Source organism: Juglans microcarpa x Juglans regia, chromosome 1S (assembly GCF_004785595.1).
Source record: "Juglans microcarpa x Juglans regia isolate MS1-56 chromosome 1S, Jm3101_v1.0, whole genome shotgun sequence".
Classification (NCBI taxonomy): domain Eukaryota; kingdom Viridiplantae; phylum Streptophyta; class Magnoliopsida; order Fagales; family Juglandaceae; genus Juglans; species Juglans microcarpa x Juglans regia.
In genome coordinates, this window is record NC_054595.1 from 27,751,769 (window position 1) to 27,772,549 (window position 20,781).

Here is a 20,781-nt window from a genome sequence, read left to right on the forward strand (position 1 = left end):
ATGAAGCACTTGTTTCCAGATTTATTTTCAAATTTACATAATTCAAACTTTAAATGTGATAATTACATTTTAGCCAAAAGTCATCGAGTTCCTTATCCAGTAAGATTGAATAAAAGTGATATTCATTTTGCCTTAATTCATTCGAATGTGTGGGGACCCTCTCCAATTACTACTTCTTCTGGCATTCGTTGGTTTGTGATATTTGTAGATGATTGCCCTCGAATTACTTGGCTTTACTTGCTGAAACATGCAGACAATGTAGTACTTTGTGTTTTTCAATACTTTCATGTAATGATTCAGACTCAATTTTTAGCTAAAATCCAAATGATCTCCATTCTAACAATGGTGCCGAGTATGTTAATCAGCAATTTCAAGCTGTCATGGTCTTCTCCATAAAACTTCGTGTACTCAAACGAGTCAAATCCCACAATAAAATGGAGTTGCCGAAAGAAGAACAGGCATATCTTAGTAACAGCACGTACGCTATTGATCGGGGCACATGTGCCTAGTAGGTACTGGGACGATGCTATTGTCAATAGAAAACAGAGTGGAGAAATTGCAGGATCAGTTTGATTTTAAAATCCCTTTTTTCAAGGGTCGACCGTGATACTAGCCTTAGAAAGCGTACAGACTAAAATAGTTTCCTAAACTTTCTCCTTGTAATCCTATATTATTGTATTCGATACTGATATATGAAAAAGATATATGCGTGCATGCATTTAGGAATCTGTTGCCTGCTGGAGGAGAGACATTGGCAGATGGCTTGCTTTCAGACGATAAAGGTCATTAATATGGGTCGCTTTTCTTGCCATGAGTCTATGACAGTCAGACCGAGACATACGTACACAAATATATAATATGAAACTTTAATATATTCTGTGACTCTCTGTCGATCGATCGATCGGCTTGACTGGCTGCATGCATGCATGATGTCCATACTACTTTGAATTCTAAATTAACATAGAAAAAATTTATTTCTTGGAGCACGTGTCGATTGTAAATTACATAAGCTTAATTCCCCAGTTAGTAGGATCAATTTGACTGGTAAAAATTTGCAATAATGCCCAAGCGCAGGAAAACTCTCGTGATGATCATCATCGGTACTGCTGTAGAATATTGAATTACCAGCTTGCTTATCAGAAGAGACAATCAGTATAATATAACTATTTTACTATTACATATTTAAATAATATATTTTTATTTAAACTCAAACACATTAAAATAAATAAAATAGAAAAATTTTAAAAATTAATAATTTATTAATCCGTTGGTAGTCTGTAGTGATGATCACTTTATCATCATTTGATAGATCTGTTCTATTATATCAAAACCCCGCCTTCACTACATCGATCAGTACGACATAATAAATTCGTCTGGATTCAGGAGCACGGGCAGAGAAAGGTTGGGGCGAGTTTTTTTTTTTTTTTCTTCACAGAGAGAGGGCCACAAGCTAAGGGTTTTCATCTTAGTTGCTGAAAACCGTGACGCGGCGTCTAGGTCGGATTTGTCACATTATTAAAATTGTAAATGAATCAGTCTGTTTGATAGTTCACTCGATACTCCCTCGATTAAATTTGAATTGAATTTGACTCGCAAAAAAAAAAATTCACCCGTGAAAGCAAACACCCGCTCAATTAGTAAATAATATACACCTAACAAAATTCGACTTGATTCGGCTAAAACTCGTTAAGGTTTACTTGTTTATACTCGAATCAACTTGTTAGCTCGACTCAATTAAAACTAATTCATATATTGATAAATATATAACATACACCTATGTGTATATATATGTATTAGCTAATAATATAAGTGTAACACTTTATAATTAAATATATAATATGTAACCTAATTACTTATGTCTATATATTGAATATACTTCATAGGTATATTTTATAATTTGTACAATAATTAGTCGATGAGATCTAATGTGTGAATTATATATTAAATAGATATATACTATCATATTATGTGTATGTATTAATAATTTCTATAGGCATATAATATATTATTATTATCGATAAATATTAACTAGTTAGATATTAATTATTTATAAATTTAAAAAATCTTACAATTCAATAGAGGTTCTACTTGTTAGTTGTACAAATTCAATATTAAATTTTTTATTTATCAAATTTATTAATTATTAAATCTTATTAAAAAATAAACAATTTGAAGTCGAGCTCAACTCGACTCGACTCGACTCGAGCTCTTTTTTGGGATGAGTTTAAATTGAGTTTGAGTTGAAAATTTAGCTTATTGAGTCAAGCTCAAATAAAGAATAAATAAAAATCTCGAACTCGGACTTGACTCGAGTATTTTGAGTCGAGCCGAACTCGGCAAGTCAAAAACAGGCTCAACTCAATTACAGCCCTACACGTCATGGTCTACGGTGTAGAAAAGTTGGAGCGATTGCCGAACATAATTTCTCGTGTTTTAATATCTAGTTTTGTTGAGAGAGATGGAAAATTTTAGTAATAATAAAAGCTTGATACAATACTTGATTTGGGTTTCAATTTTATTTGGAATTAAACTCATGTATAATATTCCTTGTTTTAAATTCAATTTTTATTTTATTTATATTCTGTGGCGGATGTTTAATTTGGACACACAACCCCCATATTTGATTGGCCATGACGTCCTGATCATAAGATAATTCACATGATATCCCTCCTCCCTCATGATGATTCCGTGAAGGATATATATTATAAGATGCGCCATCTTAATTTCTTAATTTGCAGATATATACTCTCACGTCGAGTAATTAAATTTAAAAGAATTAATTCATCAATATCAGTCTCAGACGTTTGTCATTCAATTTATCATTTTATTTTTCATTAAAGATTGTAGGATAAGAATTCAGATCCCATGCATCATTCTCTTACTCTATTATTATTATTATACGGATCAATGCCAGTAGTACTGATCATGATATATAGCTAACGAGAGGAAAATCTGTGTCCTTGACGTATCACATAAACGGTTGGAATCTTTCTTCAATAATATAATTACGGCCATATGAGTGTTGTTGGAGAATAAAAATCTTCAGGCCAGGGACCTCATGAGTAGGCCATACATTCTCCCGGCCACTTGCATCAGACCGTCGGTGTTCTCATAATTCCACTAAGAGATCAGACAACAAGAAATTCTGGTTTTGCCTTTTCCACACTTAGATTTTGTTTAGTTACGCAAATTGTCTCATTTAATTAATTTAATAATTATAATTTTTTCAAACTCTCACATAAAATATAATAAAGAATTTAATTTTTTTTTAAATAAAAAGAATATTAAAAAAGAATATTTTATTTAATTTGTAACTTTTAATTTTCATGTGGGCCGGGGCAGAAATAAAGCCGAGCTTTTGTTCTCCACACATTGGTCTTTCTCATTATCCCTGAAAAAGTGTAGCAAGTCAACAACCCAACATCGATCATCTCGGGCATCCTTCAATTTCTAAAGTTTGCTTTGGAAAAAATGGTTGAACGAAGAAAATGAAAAGGGAAGTCACTGTTACTTACTATCTTTTTAGCAGGAAGTGTGAGAGAGAAAACCAAGAGAGTGGAAAGCTGCAAAGCTTAATTGGTCAAGCACACATAATTTCGTTTTCCACTAATCAAGCAAGAAATCTTAGTCCTTGTGTTCCCAGTTCTCAAGGCAATAGGAGGAAATAGTTGTAGTAGTGGTGGGGAAAAGAAGCAACTCACATACATTTTCTTTCCAATTTTCATTAAATAAACATGACAGACAATTTTCGAGTCCGAAAGGTTTCCAGTTTCTAGTTATCTTGGTACCGTAAATTTTTATTTTTTATTATTTTATTTTTATTTTGTTCTTCTGTTCTAAACCCCACATGATTATCGCTCAAGTATTCCAATTTATCCTGAAAGTAAAAGTCCCATTCCAAGAGTGCATAATAAATTGAATTATAATAAAGAAAAGAGAATGTAACAATGCATTTTTTTTTTTTTAATGAAAAAATGAGAATGGTTAAGGACTTTCGAGAGCTTTACATTAGTTCAGAGACACCAATTGACGTATATAGGGCGGAGGGACAATTCCTCGAAGTTACTCCGAATTTCAGGGCTGGAGTCATAATCCGACAATTGTGGGTTGGTGAAATAATAATATGCAAACATTTGATTAAATTCAATGAATCGATTGCTGAATATAAAGGTGATGTAAAGGTTTAGAATATGAACACGACATACATTTTCCATTATATCAAACCGTTTGCAGCTCTCCGCCGATTGTGGACTTCTTCATACCTTGGAATTTTGCGTGAGCTTTTATCTCAGTCACTGCTAAGTGTTACTGGTGAGAAGTCTAAATTCCAGAGAGTCTTTCTTCATATAAAGAACCGTAAATTTGTTAGAGAAGTAGAATGAGCCCTCGTGAATTTGGAAAGTTTGAAAGAATAAGGGCAGATAAAACTAGAAAGTGCAAGAAATTGAAAATAGCATACACCCACAGATGATTGATAGAATGAGAAATGAAACAAACACAGAGAAATGCCGCGGCAGAATTTGAGGTGAAAAGCTTAAAATCGACGAGGACCAAGAAGCGTTATTTTTTTAAAATATTAGCTTCCTGAATGGAGGGATGGTGTAAGATGCTCCCAGATGTTGTCTGCCTTTCTGATATTCAGGCTGTCCGATTATTGTTTACTTCCACGCACATTTGACATGAAAAATAATTTTACAAACTTTTACAATTATGTTCTAAATTGAGCACATTTTTATAAAATAATTGTATGAAGGGAGGGGGGGTTTTGCCTAATCCAAATGGAGAATGGTCGTCAAGCATTCATTCAGTTTTGCAACGACAATAAGGGAAATTAACAGATGAAAGGGGCAAGTAATCCATCAAACCTGCTGTCCTACCTTCAGAAAAAACCAAAAAAAGCCTACTAGCATAGCGTGTACATCTCAAAGCTTCAAAAGGACATGACCACAAAACATCTAGTAGCGATCAAAGGATGATGGGCGCCCTGCCCTGTCAGGGCGATCATAGGGCCCCGACCTGTTCTTATAACTTCTTCCCTCAGTCCTTGCTGGCCCTCCACTTCCATACCTATCGCTGCCTGCTCGTGAGCCCCCGTCCCTATCATAGACCCTGTCTTTGCCATAACCATTCTGAGGATAACGATCTGAACCACCATACCTGTCACTTGCAAAGCGATCCCCACCAGGAGGATACCTGCATGGTTTACAAATAAGTCAAACCACCATTAACCAGACCCATGACCTTGTTGTTTGATATAAACTAGCAGTTAAGATGGTCTATAACGAAATGGTTTGAGTTAGGATGTTTTATTTGGGTTTTGAAAAATGAGAGGAAAAGTTGAATAAAAGTATTATAAAGTTAAAATATTGTTACCATATAGTTTTTTAATATTATTTTTGTTTTGAGATTTAAAAAAGTTTGAATTGATTTTTGGTTTTGTTTGGAAGTTTGGAAAAGTTGTAATAATTAGATGAAAAAGTTGAAGATTTGAAATTCAAAAGTATTTGTATTTGAGTGATGTTTGGAAAGGAGATGAGATCAGATTTTTTACTATTGTTACAGTTTTATCAATAATATTAAAGAAGGATACCTGTCACCAACATGACGATGATCACGGCTTCCATATTTGCTGTCTCTGCTGTCAAAACGGTCCCTATCTCCATAGCGACCTCCATCATAACGATCATCCATGTAGCGATCCCCACGGCCACCCGCCCCTCCAAACCTAGAACGAGAAGAAAATGAACCACCCCCACCTCGGTCACCACCTGCTAAAGGGCAGTCCCGGGCCCAATGACCCGGGCGCCCACACTTGAAACAGTCGTCTTGCCCAGAAGACCTATCTCCTCCTCCATAGCTTCCTCTGCCACCAGATGAGTAACCTCCCCCCCTATAGCCATGGTCTAAATCTTCTCCCCCCATTTTGGGTTGGGCCTTGTTCACAGAGATTTCCCGGTCACCAAACTCCTGTCCATGCATCTCCCGTATTGCATCTTCCATTCCACGACGATCTGCATAAGTAATGAACCCAAATCCACGTGGACGGCCTGTATCTCTTTCCAACATAATCTACAATAAAGGAAATCATGTCAAGCAGTTATATATATGTAACTAACATAAGTTGATAGGATAAAGCAACACTAAAAGGTTGGAAATTAATGAAGAAACAATAAGCAGGACAAAAGCCAAACATGACCTTATAAATGTCATGACTTGAGATAAAACGGTATATTAAAAAATGCAACTGAAGTAGTAGTAAGTAGAGAGGGGGGGGGGGGGGGGGGGGGGGGGGGGGTAGTAAATAAGAGGTACTAACATATGTCTTTCCAAACAAGGTTTTGCGTGAACATGACTACTTAATTTGTTGATGCAAACAAAAAGCTGATGCAAACTATGCAAGAAAAATTTAATGAATGACAGAATTTTCAGATGATGAATGAGAAGCAGGAAAATATACAATGCATAAGAAAGCTCCATAAATCCACTATAATGAGCATTTCAGGAACCATCTTTCAGTATTCCAGCAGTTGACTCCTCAAGTTTTGAGCAATATTACAAAAATTTAGAAAAATCATAATATGATAAAATAGTGATTCTATAAAGGAATTTATATATATATTTTTTTTATAAGTTAACATATATATATATATATATATGAATTCCTATAAAGGAAATGGATATGAGAACATTAACTTTGAAGACAACTTGAACTTCTAATAATATTAGGCTAGAAAAAGGCCATTTGAAGAATTATTAGCACCGCTGCTCAAAGTGAGGGGGCGTTAAGACACGGAGATCAAGTATGTTAGTGACCAAGTTAGAGGTTCATGGTTAATAGGCTGAAGAAAATCGTTTTCTATCTACCTTATATGCTTATAATACTGACAATCCCAGTGAGCTGATAATACTGATAATCCCAGTGAAAAGTGTATTGGGGTAAGAAAAATCATTTTGGTAAACCATCAAGATGCCATTCACGATATTATGAATCAATGTGAAATGACTGCAGATATATTTTCAGAAATCTGTGAAGGACACAAGAATAACAAATGCTAGATGTTGTCTTTGAAGATAATATTTTTTTTGATAAGTTGTCTTTGAAGATAATATTTATCAACTAAAAATAATAGGAGAGAAAGAAATTCAGTCAAAAGTATAAGATCAGCATACAACTTGGACAAAATATAATATTAAGCTCAAAACTGAAGCAGATGACTTACTTTTCTTTTCCACTAAGGATAAGGCAATGCAATTTGTTTCATATTGCAAAGAATTCTTAAACAAACCAGAAGAATCAGCCAGATGGTAAATGTCTGTCATCTGACGATAAACATGACACTGAACTGAACTTCCCACAAAATCTGAGATACCAGTTGGAGTATAAACACTGGTCTTAACCCACCATACAGTCAAGAATGAATGTAAACAAATGATTAGAAAATCCCACTTAATCTTTTCAGTAGTGACAGTGTACAAACAGATTCGGTATCTTCTGATCAAGATGTCATTAATTTCAACAACAAACATCTAAAGACGAAAAATATGGAGGTACCCATGTATCAGTCAAAATCAATCTCTCCAGAAACAAACATAGGGTGGACATCAGGCAGCGATAACCTCAGAACAAGACATTTTTTTGAAACCATGAACCTGTCCCCAATCCAGAATAAACACATATATACCGTCAGAATATAACCAATCGGACCAGATCTTCATTTTGGAGACTACTGCCTAACTTTTCTGATAATGCTGCTGCTTTCCTCAACGGTTCATCAACCAGAAATGTGAAATGATTACAAAAAACCAGTCATTAACACTGTCGAAAGATGGCGAAATTAAGAATCTGTTCCAGCTGATAAAATTGAAGCTGAACAAATCTAACCTTAGAAAACAGAGACTAGGCATCCAAGCTATCGCTAATATGGAAAACTTTCAACTGGCATAACAACAGGTTATATGTACTAGATCTCTGTGCTGTTGGATATAGCATTGCCAAGGAGTTAAAGTAGATGACAAAATCTGTGAAGATGCCCAGACATCAGATTTGAATCGATATAGCATCTCAGGCAGCCAAAAGAAGATGCACTAACACGAAACTTTTCTTTACGGATTATGAAGTCGGTGATCCAGTCATTACTTCCAAGTCATGAAGCATCAATGTTTAATCTAGACGCGTATAGTTTCAGGCACCAGAGCAGTCCAGCCGAGATGAGTATATGCGGAAAATTTGTAATAAATTAAGCTCAACTGCAGGGATAGTCTATAGTTGCCCGAGTAGAAATGCGTAACATGGAATGGCAAAACTTGAAATTGATAGTTTGAGAGTTGTTGACAGGGACCATAGCATAAACAGGTTTAACAAGTAAAGACAAAGGTATGGTCCATCCATGCAACCAAACCCATGCTCAAAAAGAAATAATGAAGTTACTCACTAAAAGCAGAGAGATTTTGTTGGACACAGCTCAAAATCAGAAACCTTGGACACCATGAGCCAGCTGCACTAGCAGATGCGAGGATCTCATTGCCGCCCAAAAGCAGTTACAGGCTCAGACAAACTGCAGCATTGTTTATTAGGCAACTAAAATTGATTCAAAATCTTAAGACCATTGTAGATACGACCTCAAATCAAATTATGATTAGAATGAAATATACCCCTTTGATCCTCTGATACAAAAATCAAACTGACAAGAACCATCATTAGTTTGAATCCATTAAACTTTTTTTTCCTCACAAAGCCTTAGATATTCGAAATTTAGCCTTACTAGTGTAAAACTGATACAACTAATTCATAAAGAAGACCCATATCCTTTCATTTGGCTACAACGAATAAGATTCTTCAAGTGAATGACTGGAGATACCACTTGACCAAACAACAATCATTTTAGTACTCTTCAGTTCCTTGGTCAGAAAAACCAGGACAGACCTCAGTAAGCTCTGCAACAGTACTTCTCAATGTCCAATACATCATGCGAGTCTTTTTATTTGTCCACCAGTTCTCAAATCCATAAATATATCCATTCCAAATTTGAGATTCTCTTGTGGATCCCAACCACATATCCAAAATCCATCTGTCATTTGAGTACTTCCTGAATTGAAAATTCTAAACACAACAGCCTGCTTAATCTAATCACAAGAATAACATTCAGGTTCAGCAACTTGAATGCAATCACTCTGACCAAAACATCTCTAAAACATCCATCTACGAGATATCAAAAGCTTGTGACCACCATCTCCAGGAAAAAAAAAAAAAACTTAAACAAGTAGCTTGTTACTAAGAGAAGGAAGAATCAAGAAAAATTATTCACTGAAGAAAACAACAACATCAAAAGCCAAGTTATGTTTCAAATTTTTTTGAAAAGAAACAAAAAACCCAACACATTAAATAACTCAAACAATAAACAAAATATTTCCCAAACTAAATTCCATAGAATCATTATTCTTAAAAACGAAAGGGTTACCCAAAGGAAACCATTCACTCAAAACACAAGCACACGAGTTGCACCAAGAGAATCATTCAACACATCTACATGCAATTCAACAGATTGACCATTGTGACTTGGATCAATGGATGACCAAGAAAAGGAGAGGAGGGATAAGCAACAGAAATAGAACTCAATATTCTCTATTTACAAATCAGTAATGCATTCATGACAAGTCTTTTTTCAAAACCAATAAAACTTCAAAAACATATTAAGATTTTCTTTTTTGCAATTTCAGTTAAAACATTAAACGCACAGTAACACATAGTTCCAGAGGAACTTAGTTTTAGGCTCTCAGAAATCTGTAATGCACACGAATTGTTTAACTTGAACTTCAAACAAAAACATTACTTGCAAAATCAACTGCTTCTAAAGACATGAAAACTACTGAAATTTAAAAATTAGTAAATAAATTTACTTTTATTCTCTCTAAACAAGTAGGAGTGCGCATATCCATAACTATGTCCATGGTTTATCCAACAAGATTACTGTCTCAAACTATCTAAAACAGGAGCAAATCAAGCATATGTGCAAGTGCATTGGCATGGTTCTTCACTAGCCAAGATTGCGGCAAAAATTCATGAATATACATTCACTGTACAATGAGGAAACGCAAAAACATGCAGTGGTAAGATCTAACATAATTGAGCCAATATGAGAAGACACACGTGCGAGAGCAGGTCTCACTCTTTCACAGAACAGAATAGGTTCCATGACTATAACGCAATAGCAATCAACCTACAATCCAGAAATATAGAAAATCAAAGATCACCATGTTTTATGTGAGACTTATCTTTTTGTATTTTTCTTCCCTTTTCATGTTTAATTTTTCACAAGCATTAAGGAAGTGATACCAAATACACTCTAACTTTATCAAAAAAATAAATACACCATACTGAGATTAAAAAGAACAGCAATTCGAAGATATCGTCTAAGTATCAACTTCGCCTATTTCTTACTTTTCTAATACAACTGAAGTTTTCCATATTTCAGATATAAGCATACACCGAATCAAATCCAAAATCAGATCTTTTCGTTTTCTTCATTTTCTGAGGAACCAAACAGAAGGAAAGAACAAGGCACGAAAATGGATCAAGAAATCCGTACCTGACACTCGAGAATTTTGCCGTAGCGACCGAAGGCATGCTGTAGCTGTCTCTCGGTGACGTTCCACGACAACCCTCCAACAAATATTCGGTTTTCTTCCTTACCAGCCATCGCTGTCTCTCTCTCCCTCCGTCTATGTAACAAAACAAATAACCATTAGAACAATAAAAACTCGACGAGCATTCAACAGATAGTATCAAATAAAAACCCTAAGTAGTGTTCGTTTCCCAAAAAGAAAGGGAAATAGAAATTGAAAGGAAATTGTGCTGACCTCAGGCTTCTATACGCTGCTGCAGAGATCGAAGATTCGCTCTATGGTAGAGTAATCCAATTAAATAGCGTGATTCTGTTAGCTTTCCAGACTTCGGGGTTTTAACGAAACCCTAGATGGTACGGGAAACTGGATCGGGTTCTGCCTTTCGGGCCGAACTTTGGGCCTCAATTCAGAGCATTAACATTTGCGTAGGCAAAGGTAAAATTTGGTTAAAATAACGTAATTTTTCTTTTATCTATTCTATCTATGAGAAATTCTCACATTAGATTCATATGTTAATTAAAATAATAATAATATATTATTAATTTAATAATAATATTTTTTTTCTTAATTTTTTTATATTTTATAATCTTACTGATGATATGTTAATTAATAATTAAATTATTATTTATCAATTATCTTTTTTTGTTAATCTAATAAAATTTTAGAAGATAGAAAAATAAGTAATAAAATAATCAACAAATGGTGAACGGTACCTATCAAAATATGTTAAAATACTGTAGCTTGTAAGCAAAAAATTTGCATTTAGCTCTTCCAATATAGTAGATTTAACGGGCTTATTAGCTAAATATTGGTTTACATTGGTGTTTGATTTATAAATTATACTCATCGGTCACTATTTACTTTTATACTCCAGTCTCTATATCTATATTTTTTTTTCATAGGGTGTAAGAATATTTTTTATAAAGCGTGAGATATAAGATAATAAATAATGACTGATAAAAAAAATATTTCTGTTTGCTTACACCATTACCACTGCTCTAACAAGTCGATGAGATGAATCTAGGCTTAGATATTTATTTTTTTTAAAATGAAAAGTCTTTTTTGTTGAAAGGAATTCAAAATTTCGAAAAAATTAATAATTATTTTTTATTGGCCATTACCAAATAAATGATTTTAATGTTAATAAAAAGTTTTTTTAGTACAGATATCTGATGTTTCATTGTTTTTAGTTCTTTTTTTTTTTTTTTTTTTTTTTTGCTCCCGATATTTTTACCTTATCTGTTATTAAAATTTAATATTTATAAGTAATTTGAATTCCATCATATCGTGATGGGAGTGCTATATTATCCATATTTTCATATGTCTAGTCATATTAAAATTTATAATATTAATTAAAATATTTTTCGAAAAAAAAATTAATTAAAATATTTAATATCTTAAAAATGATAAAATTTAAAATTCATCTTTTGCTCATCCAAGAAATTGATACCCAGAAAGGACGCGGTTCTAATTTGCAAAGCCACCCCCGGCTAAACGCATAAAGGAGATGGCTACTTTATCCGGGAAAACAAAAAATTGAAATAAAGAAGATGCTTTGATCCTAAGCAGACTATCATCATCTTCTGAAGAGTTTTTTTTTTGTTTCCTCTCTGTCTCTCTCTCTCGGAATTTTTCCCTTGTTTTGCTGGTAGAACGTCCGAAGAAAAATGGACAAGCTTAAGGGCATGTTGAAGCCCAAACTGAGCCCGCAAGAGCAAGTGAGAGATTGGCAACGACGGCTACGCCAAGAGTGCCGCAATATCGAGCGCCAAATCAGAGGCATGTTTTTAAATACTATTTTTTCGGGTTTTCAATCGATGGGTTGTCTGAATTATTGTTTTGATGATGAATTTCCTCTAAGAAAACATGGGTTTGTTTTAGATGTTCAGAGGGAGGAAAAGATCGTGCATAAAGCAATTAGAGAAGCTGCCAAGAGAAATGACATGGGCTCAGCAAAGGTATCACCAATTTATTTTTCCTGTACGGTTTGATTATTTATATACTTGTTAAATTTAATGTTTCTTTGTTAAAACTTTTCATGTCCTGTTTTTTACTTGACATCATTTATGGAAAAGCTTGGGAACTTGTTTGAACATTCCTGGATTCATATGCGTGATGACCTTTACATTAGTGATTTTGGGGGCTCATTAGGTAGGACCTTAGAAATTTAAAAAAACAAAGGTTGGTCCTTAGTTCATAAGGTTCCTAGAGTCACATTCTTTGAACTATATGTGGGTCATGAACAGGTTATGCAATTGAGAAGAAATGCATTTAATTAATTGGGGAGGGTGTATCTTGGTAATGTAAGTGTATTGTGTAGCCTAGGACACTTATCTGGTTTAGAATGCCACCAGATTTATGTCTTTCTGTATTCAGTTTTTAGAATCTTTTTCTTATCCCATTTGAATTTGGAAATGATTATCCTTGTGCTAATAAGGCTTCACTAATTAAGGTTCAATCAAGAAATCTAGCCTCTTTCGAATTGTAATATCAAATAACGTCTTCAATATAAAATACTGAGTTTATTACAAGAGTGATTTAAAGGACTGATAAAGCATCATAGCACCCTTGCATTTTTGTCTAAGGTAAACCATGGCACGTGTAACTGCATCTGATCATAGGCTTAGCCACATAGGATACTTGGATCTGCTTCTTACATTGAATTAGATGTCTAGTGTTGCGTTGTTATAATAAAGCTATCATCTCCTCCACGTGTTCTATGTTCCATTCCTTACGCAAATCATATGTCAGACACTTGCGAAGGAAATTGTGATGTCAAGAAAGACTGTGAATCGCCTTCATGAGAATAAGGCCCAACTGAACTCAATCTCAATGCATCTTGGAGAAAGTGTCGGTATGATGCTTGACATATCTGAACATTATTTATAGTCTTGAAGCAAAATATGCATATCACCTCGAGTAAAATAACACGCTACCTTGTTTAACTATTACTTAACAATCCTTTTTTTTACTGTCAACTCAACTTAACTAGTATGTTCTGAAACTTGCAGCAATTGCCCGTACTGTGGGTCATTTGTCCAAGAGTGCCGAGGTCATGAAACTTGTGAATAACCTCATGAAAGCTCCGGAAATGGCACTCACAATGCAAGAATTTAGCAAAGAAATTATCAAGGTAATATTTTCTTTATAGTTAGAAAGTGAACTAAGTTTTTGCATCTTGTTATATTCTTTTGGTATTAATTATTTCAGCATATCACCAATCTACTTTCCTGTGGGAGAGATTTGAATGGCATTTTTGCATGTCTGTGAGTGTGTCTGATCTGTTTAGTACCCACTGGGGTTAAACTGATGTTATTTAATCTGCAAAAATTGACTGTTAGCATCTTTCTTCCCAGAGATCTAATTTATAAACTAGTTGTCTAAGCAGAAAGAGACCCTTCTTGCATGCTAAGGTTTCAGTATATAAGCTGTTAAGCACTAATTTTTAGGTTTGTTTCTAAAGTAATAAGTTTTGTTATAGGTTCTTGCTTCCTTGGGTTCTCTAGTTGTAACACTTATTTTCAATTCAGGCAGGGGTAATTGAAGAATTCGTGACTGATGCTGTTGACTCGGCATTGGATTCGGAAGATATAGAGGAAGAAACTGAAGAAGAAGTTGACAAAGTCCTGACTGAAATAGCTGGTGAGACGGCTGCTCAGCTTCCAGAAGCTGCCAGGAAGGAAAGGATAGAGTTACCTGCCCAGAGAGCTAGCACTTCTCAAGAAGTGAGTAGAACTTTACTCCCTTTTATATCTCCACTTGATGTTTTCTTCAAGAAATGATGGAACTAATTCTTTCTTCGATCTGGTGATTAAACAGGAAGAGGCTATTGCAGAAGGTGCAGACGATGAGGAAGAGCTGGAAGAGTTGAGAGCACGGCTCGCGAAAGTGAGATCATAGTTTTTTGCATTGTGAGCATGGCTTATTCACACCGTATTAGAAAATATGAGTTTGTAAATTATTGTTGGAGCCAATCGTTCTATTTGGCAGTGTAGGGCTCCAAACCCAGCATACTACATAATGCATACATCATTGTGACAAAAGTAGTTTCTTTGCAATGGCCGTTTGTGTTTGATCTGTCATGTAATACCTTACTTCTTAAACAAGTATTAACTTACTTTCTGTTCTAATATAAGTGAATTTCCTTCAAATAAATATTTGTGCTCTTTTCTTTGTATTTATACCTGTCTAACGGTTACCTTAAAAAGAAAAAAAAAATTAAATAAATTGTCTTAACGGTTTCCCATTCCCTAAGTACGTCGTGTGTTCGTGTACCTCTGTCGCCCAACTAACGGTCATGGGTCCTTTTTTATCTTTCCACAAAGCATGTAACAAATAAACCAAATGGGCCGTACTAATTGGGTAGCTAATTGGGCTTACACCTTTCTTTATGAGCTGTAGTTCGGAAAACTATTGGGCCTGCTATAATTTGGGTCCAACACTCAATATTGTGATTGGTTGATTTTCTTTAATTTAGTTGATATGTATTTGTGGTATGGTATGTATGCCGCATGTTCGGGCCAATCGGAGCAGGTAATCACTTTGTCCTTAATTAGTAAGGAAATCAGTTGAGTGCAAAGTTGTAAATTTACGTGGTTGGAGATTTTGGAGCTTCTTATGGTGCCTTTATGACCTCATCGTATGTATGTCTCACCTCGGGTCAATGGGAGCCGATCACATTTTTATCATTTTGTCTTTACTTAGTAAGTAAATTAATTGAGTGCAAAATTATAAATTTATAAGATTGCAATTTTTCATTCAGAGCTTCCTATAGTACTACTATGAATCGTATGTACGCACCTTTCCAAGACCAATCGGAGCCATAACTGTATTAAAAAAATTAGAATTTTTGTTTAAAAAAAGAAAAAATCGTCGCTACAAGCATAACGACGATTTTGTAATGGTAGTAAATGGCGTTGTTAGAACACTAGCATTCGACTCATCAAATGAGTCAAATTTTTAAAATTTGATCATTTTAGCTTTAAAATCTTAGTATTAGATTTACTATATGCTCAAATGTCAAGTTTTTAGTTACAGTATATTTTTTTTTTTATTTTTAAATTTGAAAACTCATTATTCACATTTAATAACTATTATTTTATTTACTTAAATTATTGTTTTCCAATTTTAAGCCACGATATATTTAAGTTAGAAAATAATAATTTTAAATATCAAATTAAATTATTAATTAACATATAATTAGTGTAATTATAAAATATAAAAAAATAAATTAAAAATATTATTATTAATAAAATAATATTATATTATTATGTTAATAAATTTAATAGTTAATCCAATATGGTTATAAATAGAAAAGTTTTAAATTTATAAAAAATATATAACTTTCATTAAATTTTAAAGATAAAAATAATGAATTTAATAGTAATGCTCTTATACGGGTTATACTTAAAGTTTATCTAACACGAAGAAAAAGCCATTGCCGTCTGATTCCAACGTGTACCTTATCGTCGATAAAACATAAAAATGGGTCAGTTCGTGAACATGCACGGATAAAGAAGAGTGCGCTCTCTCATGGCATCTTCAACGCTTGGGTTCACTCTTATTCATTCTCTGCCCTCTCGTACACTTTGGGTCACTTCAGGTTTTTTAAACCACCCTTTCTTAAAGTCGCATGTCTCAACAGTTTCATCTTCATCCTCCAACCACATCAACCAGCTGAAGCTCAAGCAATTTCCACTACCACGAGCATCCTCTTCCGAAGGTAAGCTATACCCTTCTGGCTTATAAGGCTGTTTGAATTCTGATAAGGTTTAGATGAAAGATGAAAGTTAAAAAAGTTTATTAAAATATTATTTTTAATATTATTATGATTTTAAAATTTATAAAAGTTAAATTGAATTTTGTAAAATTTAAATTATTTATTATATTTTGTGCGAGAATTTGAAAAAATTATATTAATAAGATAAGATGAGATGAATTTCTAAATCCAAACGGGGCTAAGTTTTTCGTCTTTTATCTTCTCTCGTTTTCATTTAAGATGGGCAGTTTGCATTTAGGTATGCGTTAATTAGCATGGTATTAATGTTATACAGATGTTAGGTTTTGCATTTATTGGTTGCTTGCAAATTCAGTTTTTGTTGGAGATTTACTGCCGCTGTTGTTTGATATTGCTTTTGAAACAATACCAGATACCTAGAACAATTGATTTTGTGTCTTACTGTTTCTTAATTGGAAAAAAATCCGAGATAAAAGAGCACATGACATCAGATAAAAGAACAAATTGAATTTGTGCTTGTTGTCATGTGCCAGCACTTTGTTCGAAGATAAAGAGCTTCGGTTTGGGGAGCAGAGACTACGGCTGAATTAGTGAGAATTGTAGACGGATGGTGGGATGTTAGAAGTAATTGAATGTCACTCTGCTTGTTTCATGGAGAGCCATTTGCATTAGAGGATGGTTTTGATTTACATACTCAAAAGTTTCTATCTTATTTTGTTGATGCTTCTATAACTGCTTTGTTTCTGAATAGTTATATTCATCTTACAGAAGCCTCTAGTGAGTTAATTGAAGATTCGAAATTTGTACCTTTGAATGCTGATGATCCCATATATGGTCCACCTGTAAGTTCCGGTTAGTTTCGTTCCCAATATTTTATATGTTTTATTCGGTGTGATGAAAGCAATTGCACATAATTTGAGATACTTCATACTTGTCCTTTTGCCACATGTATCAATCCTAAGAATTAAGATACAAGTTTTGTGAACTTAATTTGAATAAATCTGAAATTCAGATTCTCCTTCTATGTGATTTGCCCTGAAAGTGGAGACCAATGATTTATGTTTGGATGAAATTGATGGGAACAAGAAACTGAGGGGGTCATAATCTTGGAAGGCTGTATAACTGATGTAATTTTCTTTTTTGGTTTTTTTGGCGGAATAAGGTTGATGATTCAAAATTTAATTTAATTTTGGCAGGCTTTATTGTTATTGGGCTTTGAAGTGGAGGAGACTGTGAAGGTAACTTCTTGTCTTTCATCTGTTGAAATTTGCTTTTCATGTTTCTTTTGCTTCCATCTGGCCATCCAACATAAGCTGTCATTTCTACAGCAACCAAATGCACGAAAACGCAACACAAAGGTCATTCATCCTTTTGTGAAGACCATTAAAATTGACATATTTGAGATCTTTTCCTGACTATCGTAGTAGTTATAGTGGTTTCTGAAGAGATCAGTCTCTGCATGAATTAAAATTCCTTTTTGTGTATTCTATATGCAGATGCAGCAACTTTTGAAAGAGTTGGATGGCGAATTCCTGCAGGTAATATCTATTATGTATTATTGTGCTTATTTTCCTTTCAAGTACTAAGGAAAGAGACTGATGAAGGAGTTTTGGCTGCTAGCGTTGACCTAAAATAGAGAAATGATTTTTTTTCCTTTATACTATAATTTTCTGTTTGACATTTGGGCTTGACTTAAAATTATATTGGAAATTTCACTGTAAACAAAACCTATAAAGTGTTTCTTTTTTTGGCCAACAAACTCTAGAAGATAATTGAGTACCATAAGGGCGCAATTCCATGCTTAAACATTGTTTTTGTGATTTTGTTGTTTTCAAACTAAACTTTCGTGGTAATTCTTGTGATTTATTTTTTCTTTCTGAGGGGAGTGAATTTTTGTTTGGCATGGATGAATAAATTGTTTAGAGATTGGCTAAAAGGAGGATCACAATGGGCAGAGGTTGGGACATTAATTAACTTTATGTTGTCTTTTAGATATTGCTGTGTAATGTATCTTGAGGCCAAAACTAGTGTGCACCATGTCATGTCAGGTGTTTATACTCCCATTTCTTTATATGCTCATCTATCAGAGTAAACTTCTCTTTGACATGGTAGTTATCATGATGGGTAGGAAACAAAGATCCATTTCGTCTGAACATGTTCCCAATCTCTCTTATGTGCATTATTGTAGGTTATCCTCTGTACTGAAGACATGATTACTAGTTCCTTATGGGAAGCAATGCATACAAGGCAAACTCATTTGGAAACAGTAAAGGTTGAATTCTTTAAATTGCTAGTTACTCATTCTTTCTCATTCAGAATCCTTTCGAATTTTTATCTATATTATACCTATCGTATCTTGTCATTAACATGCTATAAGGAAGGTAAATTTTCCAATCAGGTTTTAACATCATTTGCCAGAAATACATCATGTTCTTCTAGCATATAAATGAGTCCATCTTTACTCATAGAACTCTCACATAGACAAAGTCATCTTACGATCTTAGTAGATTATTTATTTGTTCAATTTGTTGAATATTTTTATATATCACTTTGGAAAATGTAATTTGCTGGATAATTTTTTACATCACTCTTATTTTTTTGGCTGCCTTGAACTCCAAAACTTCTCAACATTCTTTGAGTTCATTCCAATCAACCAAATAATTGATGTAGGCATTTTACCCATTTGACAAGAAGGCAAAACTTCTCAGAAAGATAAGGCAGTGCGCTAGTGGCTAATAAACTGAAGGATCACCTCACATGATCACTAATTAAGTTCTAACTTGCATTCAAATGGTATGTGTAACTGGTGTATTCTGTTTTGCAGGTAGCCAAGTCACTACCACGGATCTGCTTCTTATCTGGTCTTAGTGGAGAGGAGATGATGATGTTTATTGATGCTTTTCCTGAAACTGGTATTGGACTTCTCATTCACTTTGACTAGTAGTCATTTTGAGAATTTTGACTCAAACTGAAAGGCTACCTGAAATTTTGAAGTTCTATAAATTCTTATCTCAATACATCAATATCAACATAACCAAATCAAAATCGTTAGAAATTTCACCATGGAAAGAATAATAGATGCTTTAATACGAAAAGATGTTAGAGTTGCGGAAATTGTTACCAATATTATGGCCTGGGTATTATGCTTGTACTGGCATAACCGTTGTACTGGCATTTAAGTCATATGGTGGACTCCTAGTGGTTTAGTTCTTTCGCTGTATATAGTTGAAGATAGTGGTTTCCACACAGACCCCTCTCCTCTTTCTGAGCCGTAAGTGGACTTTTCGTTCCTTCTAGTGGGTGACCCCTTTGCTGTCTTTGGGATTAATTTGTATTATTATACATCAAATTTGGAACTGCCTGTTTGCACAGGACTAGAGTCAGCTGTATTTGCAGCTCTTGTTCCCAACAGTGCTGATAAACCACTGCAGGAGTTGATAGAAGAGATTATGGGTGACCATGAAATGATGGTAAAAATTTTCCCTGCTTTCTATGTGAATTTCTGTGTAATCACCTCCATCTTACCCCTGGTATACCTATATTTTATGCAGACTGCAAATCAATCCAGCTCGACTTAGTCATATGCAAATCAGATGCTTGCAAGAGTATTGCTTCTCTTCATGAGATTGATTTTTTAACTGTTAGTGGATCATCCAGTTTTCATTCAAAATAACACATTCTGTTGTATTGGAAACAAAGGCATATATAAGTATGAATGCTCTCGCTCGTAGGTCCTGCAAACTTCCAATGTTATCAGATTCTTCACCACGGTGTTAGTACCCACCATGCATGTGCTTAAAAAAAAAAAAAAATAGCAGTAGTTGCAATGGCTATCTCGTCTTTTGACTCCTTTCATGGTTTATGGCTTGATCCCATGGCCAATGGCCCAATATGTCGCATCTTTATAGAATTGCTTGGACGTGAATAATGAACGAGGTGACATTGCCACCCTTTCTTAGAGAGAGATTCTGTGTCTTCTCTCTAGAAAATATCTACCTTCCGTGAGAAGGTAGAGCCGCTGTCAGAGTGGAGGGTAGAGCTGTGCCTCTTACCCTCATCTCCTTCTCTTTTGCATTTCTGCATTGTGCATACACTTTCAAGGTACTGTTTTTTTCCTCCTCCCTCCATCGGTTCAGTTTTGGTCAGATATGTCGCTCTCCAGCTGCCATCCGACTACACGCACCCCACCACCTCATCCTACAGCTACCGATCTATTGGGACGGAACGGAGTCACGCCAAAAAGCTCGGTGCATGGCCCTCACGTGCCGTCGTGCAACTACACTTTCGACGGCTACACGCACCGTACTAGCAGCTTCGTCCTACCGAGATCGTCCAAATTTGGGTCACCTCGTCTTCATCTCACTTGCGCGTGGCTGTCACGCGCCATCATAGGAGCGCAAGAATGCAGATGATCAGCAGAT

The 20,781-nt window shown here is 34.6% G+C and overlaps 3 protein-coding genes across 6 annotated transcripts; 2 read left to right on the forward strand and 1 right to left on the reverse strand.

Annotated features, from left to right (window-relative positions):
- Positions 1–4,779: 4,779 nt before the first annotated feature.
- On the reverse strand, positions 4,780–10,974 carry LOC121245949 (glycine-rich RNA-binding protein RZ1C-like). 2 transcript variants are annotated; one of them, XM_041143884.1, is made up of 4 exons: positions 10,858–10,974; positions 10,587–10,719; positions 5,591–6,069; positions 4,780–5,193 (listed from the first exon to the last, which is right to left on the reverse strand). In XM_041143884.1, exons 2-4 carry the CDS (start codon positions 10,695–10,697, stop codon positions 4,956–4,958), a joined length of 828 nt encoding a protein of 275 aa, XP_040999818.1. In that variant the 5' UTR covers positions 10,698–10,719; positions 10,858–10,974; the 3' UTR covers positions 4,780–4,955. The 2 variants fall into 2 exon arrangements, with proteins under 2 accessions (XP_040999818.1, XP_040999819.1); XM_041143885.1 differs by lacking the exons at positions 10,587–10,719; positions 10,858–10,974 and adding an exon at positions 7,221–8,069.
- Positions 10,975–12,119: 1,145 nt separating this feature from the next.
- On the forward strand, positions 12,120–14,778 carry LOC121245951 (vacuolar protein sorting-associated protein 24 homolog 1-like). Of its 2 annotated transcripts, none has more exons than XM_041143888.1 (6): positions 12,120–12,402; positions 12,505–12,581; positions 13,375–13,477; positions 13,635–13,756; positions 14,154–14,348; positions 14,443–14,778. In XM_041143888.1, exons 1-6 carry the CDS (start codon positions 12,291–12,293, stop codon positions 14,521–14,523), a joined length of 690 nt encoding a protein of 229 aa, XP_040999822.1. In that variant the 5' UTR covers positions 12,120–12,290; the 3' UTR covers positions 14,524–14,778. The 2 variants fall into 2 exon arrangements, with proteins under 2 accessions (XP_040999822.1, XP_040999823.1); XM_041143889.1 differs by having other exon boundaries at positions 12,270–12,402; positions 12,513–12,581.
- A 1,262-nt stretch (positions 14,779–16,040) lies between these two features.
- LOC121245952 lies at positions 16,041–20,209 on the forward strand. 2 transcript variants are annotated; one of them, XM_041143890.1, is made up of 8 exons: positions 16,043–16,345; positions 17,129–17,202; positions 17,557–17,598; positions 17,857–17,898; positions 18,549–18,632; positions 19,185–19,272; positions 19,733–19,830; positions 19,912–20,209. In XM_041143890.1, the coding sequence occupies exons 1-8, from the start codon at positions 16,156–16,158 to the stop codon at positions 19,936–19,938; spliced, it is 645 nt and encodes a 214-aa protein (XP_040999824.1). In that variant the 5' UTR covers positions 16,043–16,155; the 3' UTR covers positions 19,939–20,209. The 2 variants fall into 2 exon arrangements, with proteins under 2 accessions (XP_040999825.1, XP_040999824.1); XM_041143891.1 differs by lacking the exon at positions 18,549–18,632 and having other exon boundaries at positions 16,041–16,345.
- The last annotated feature ends 572 nt before the right edge of the window (positions 20,210–20,781 follow it).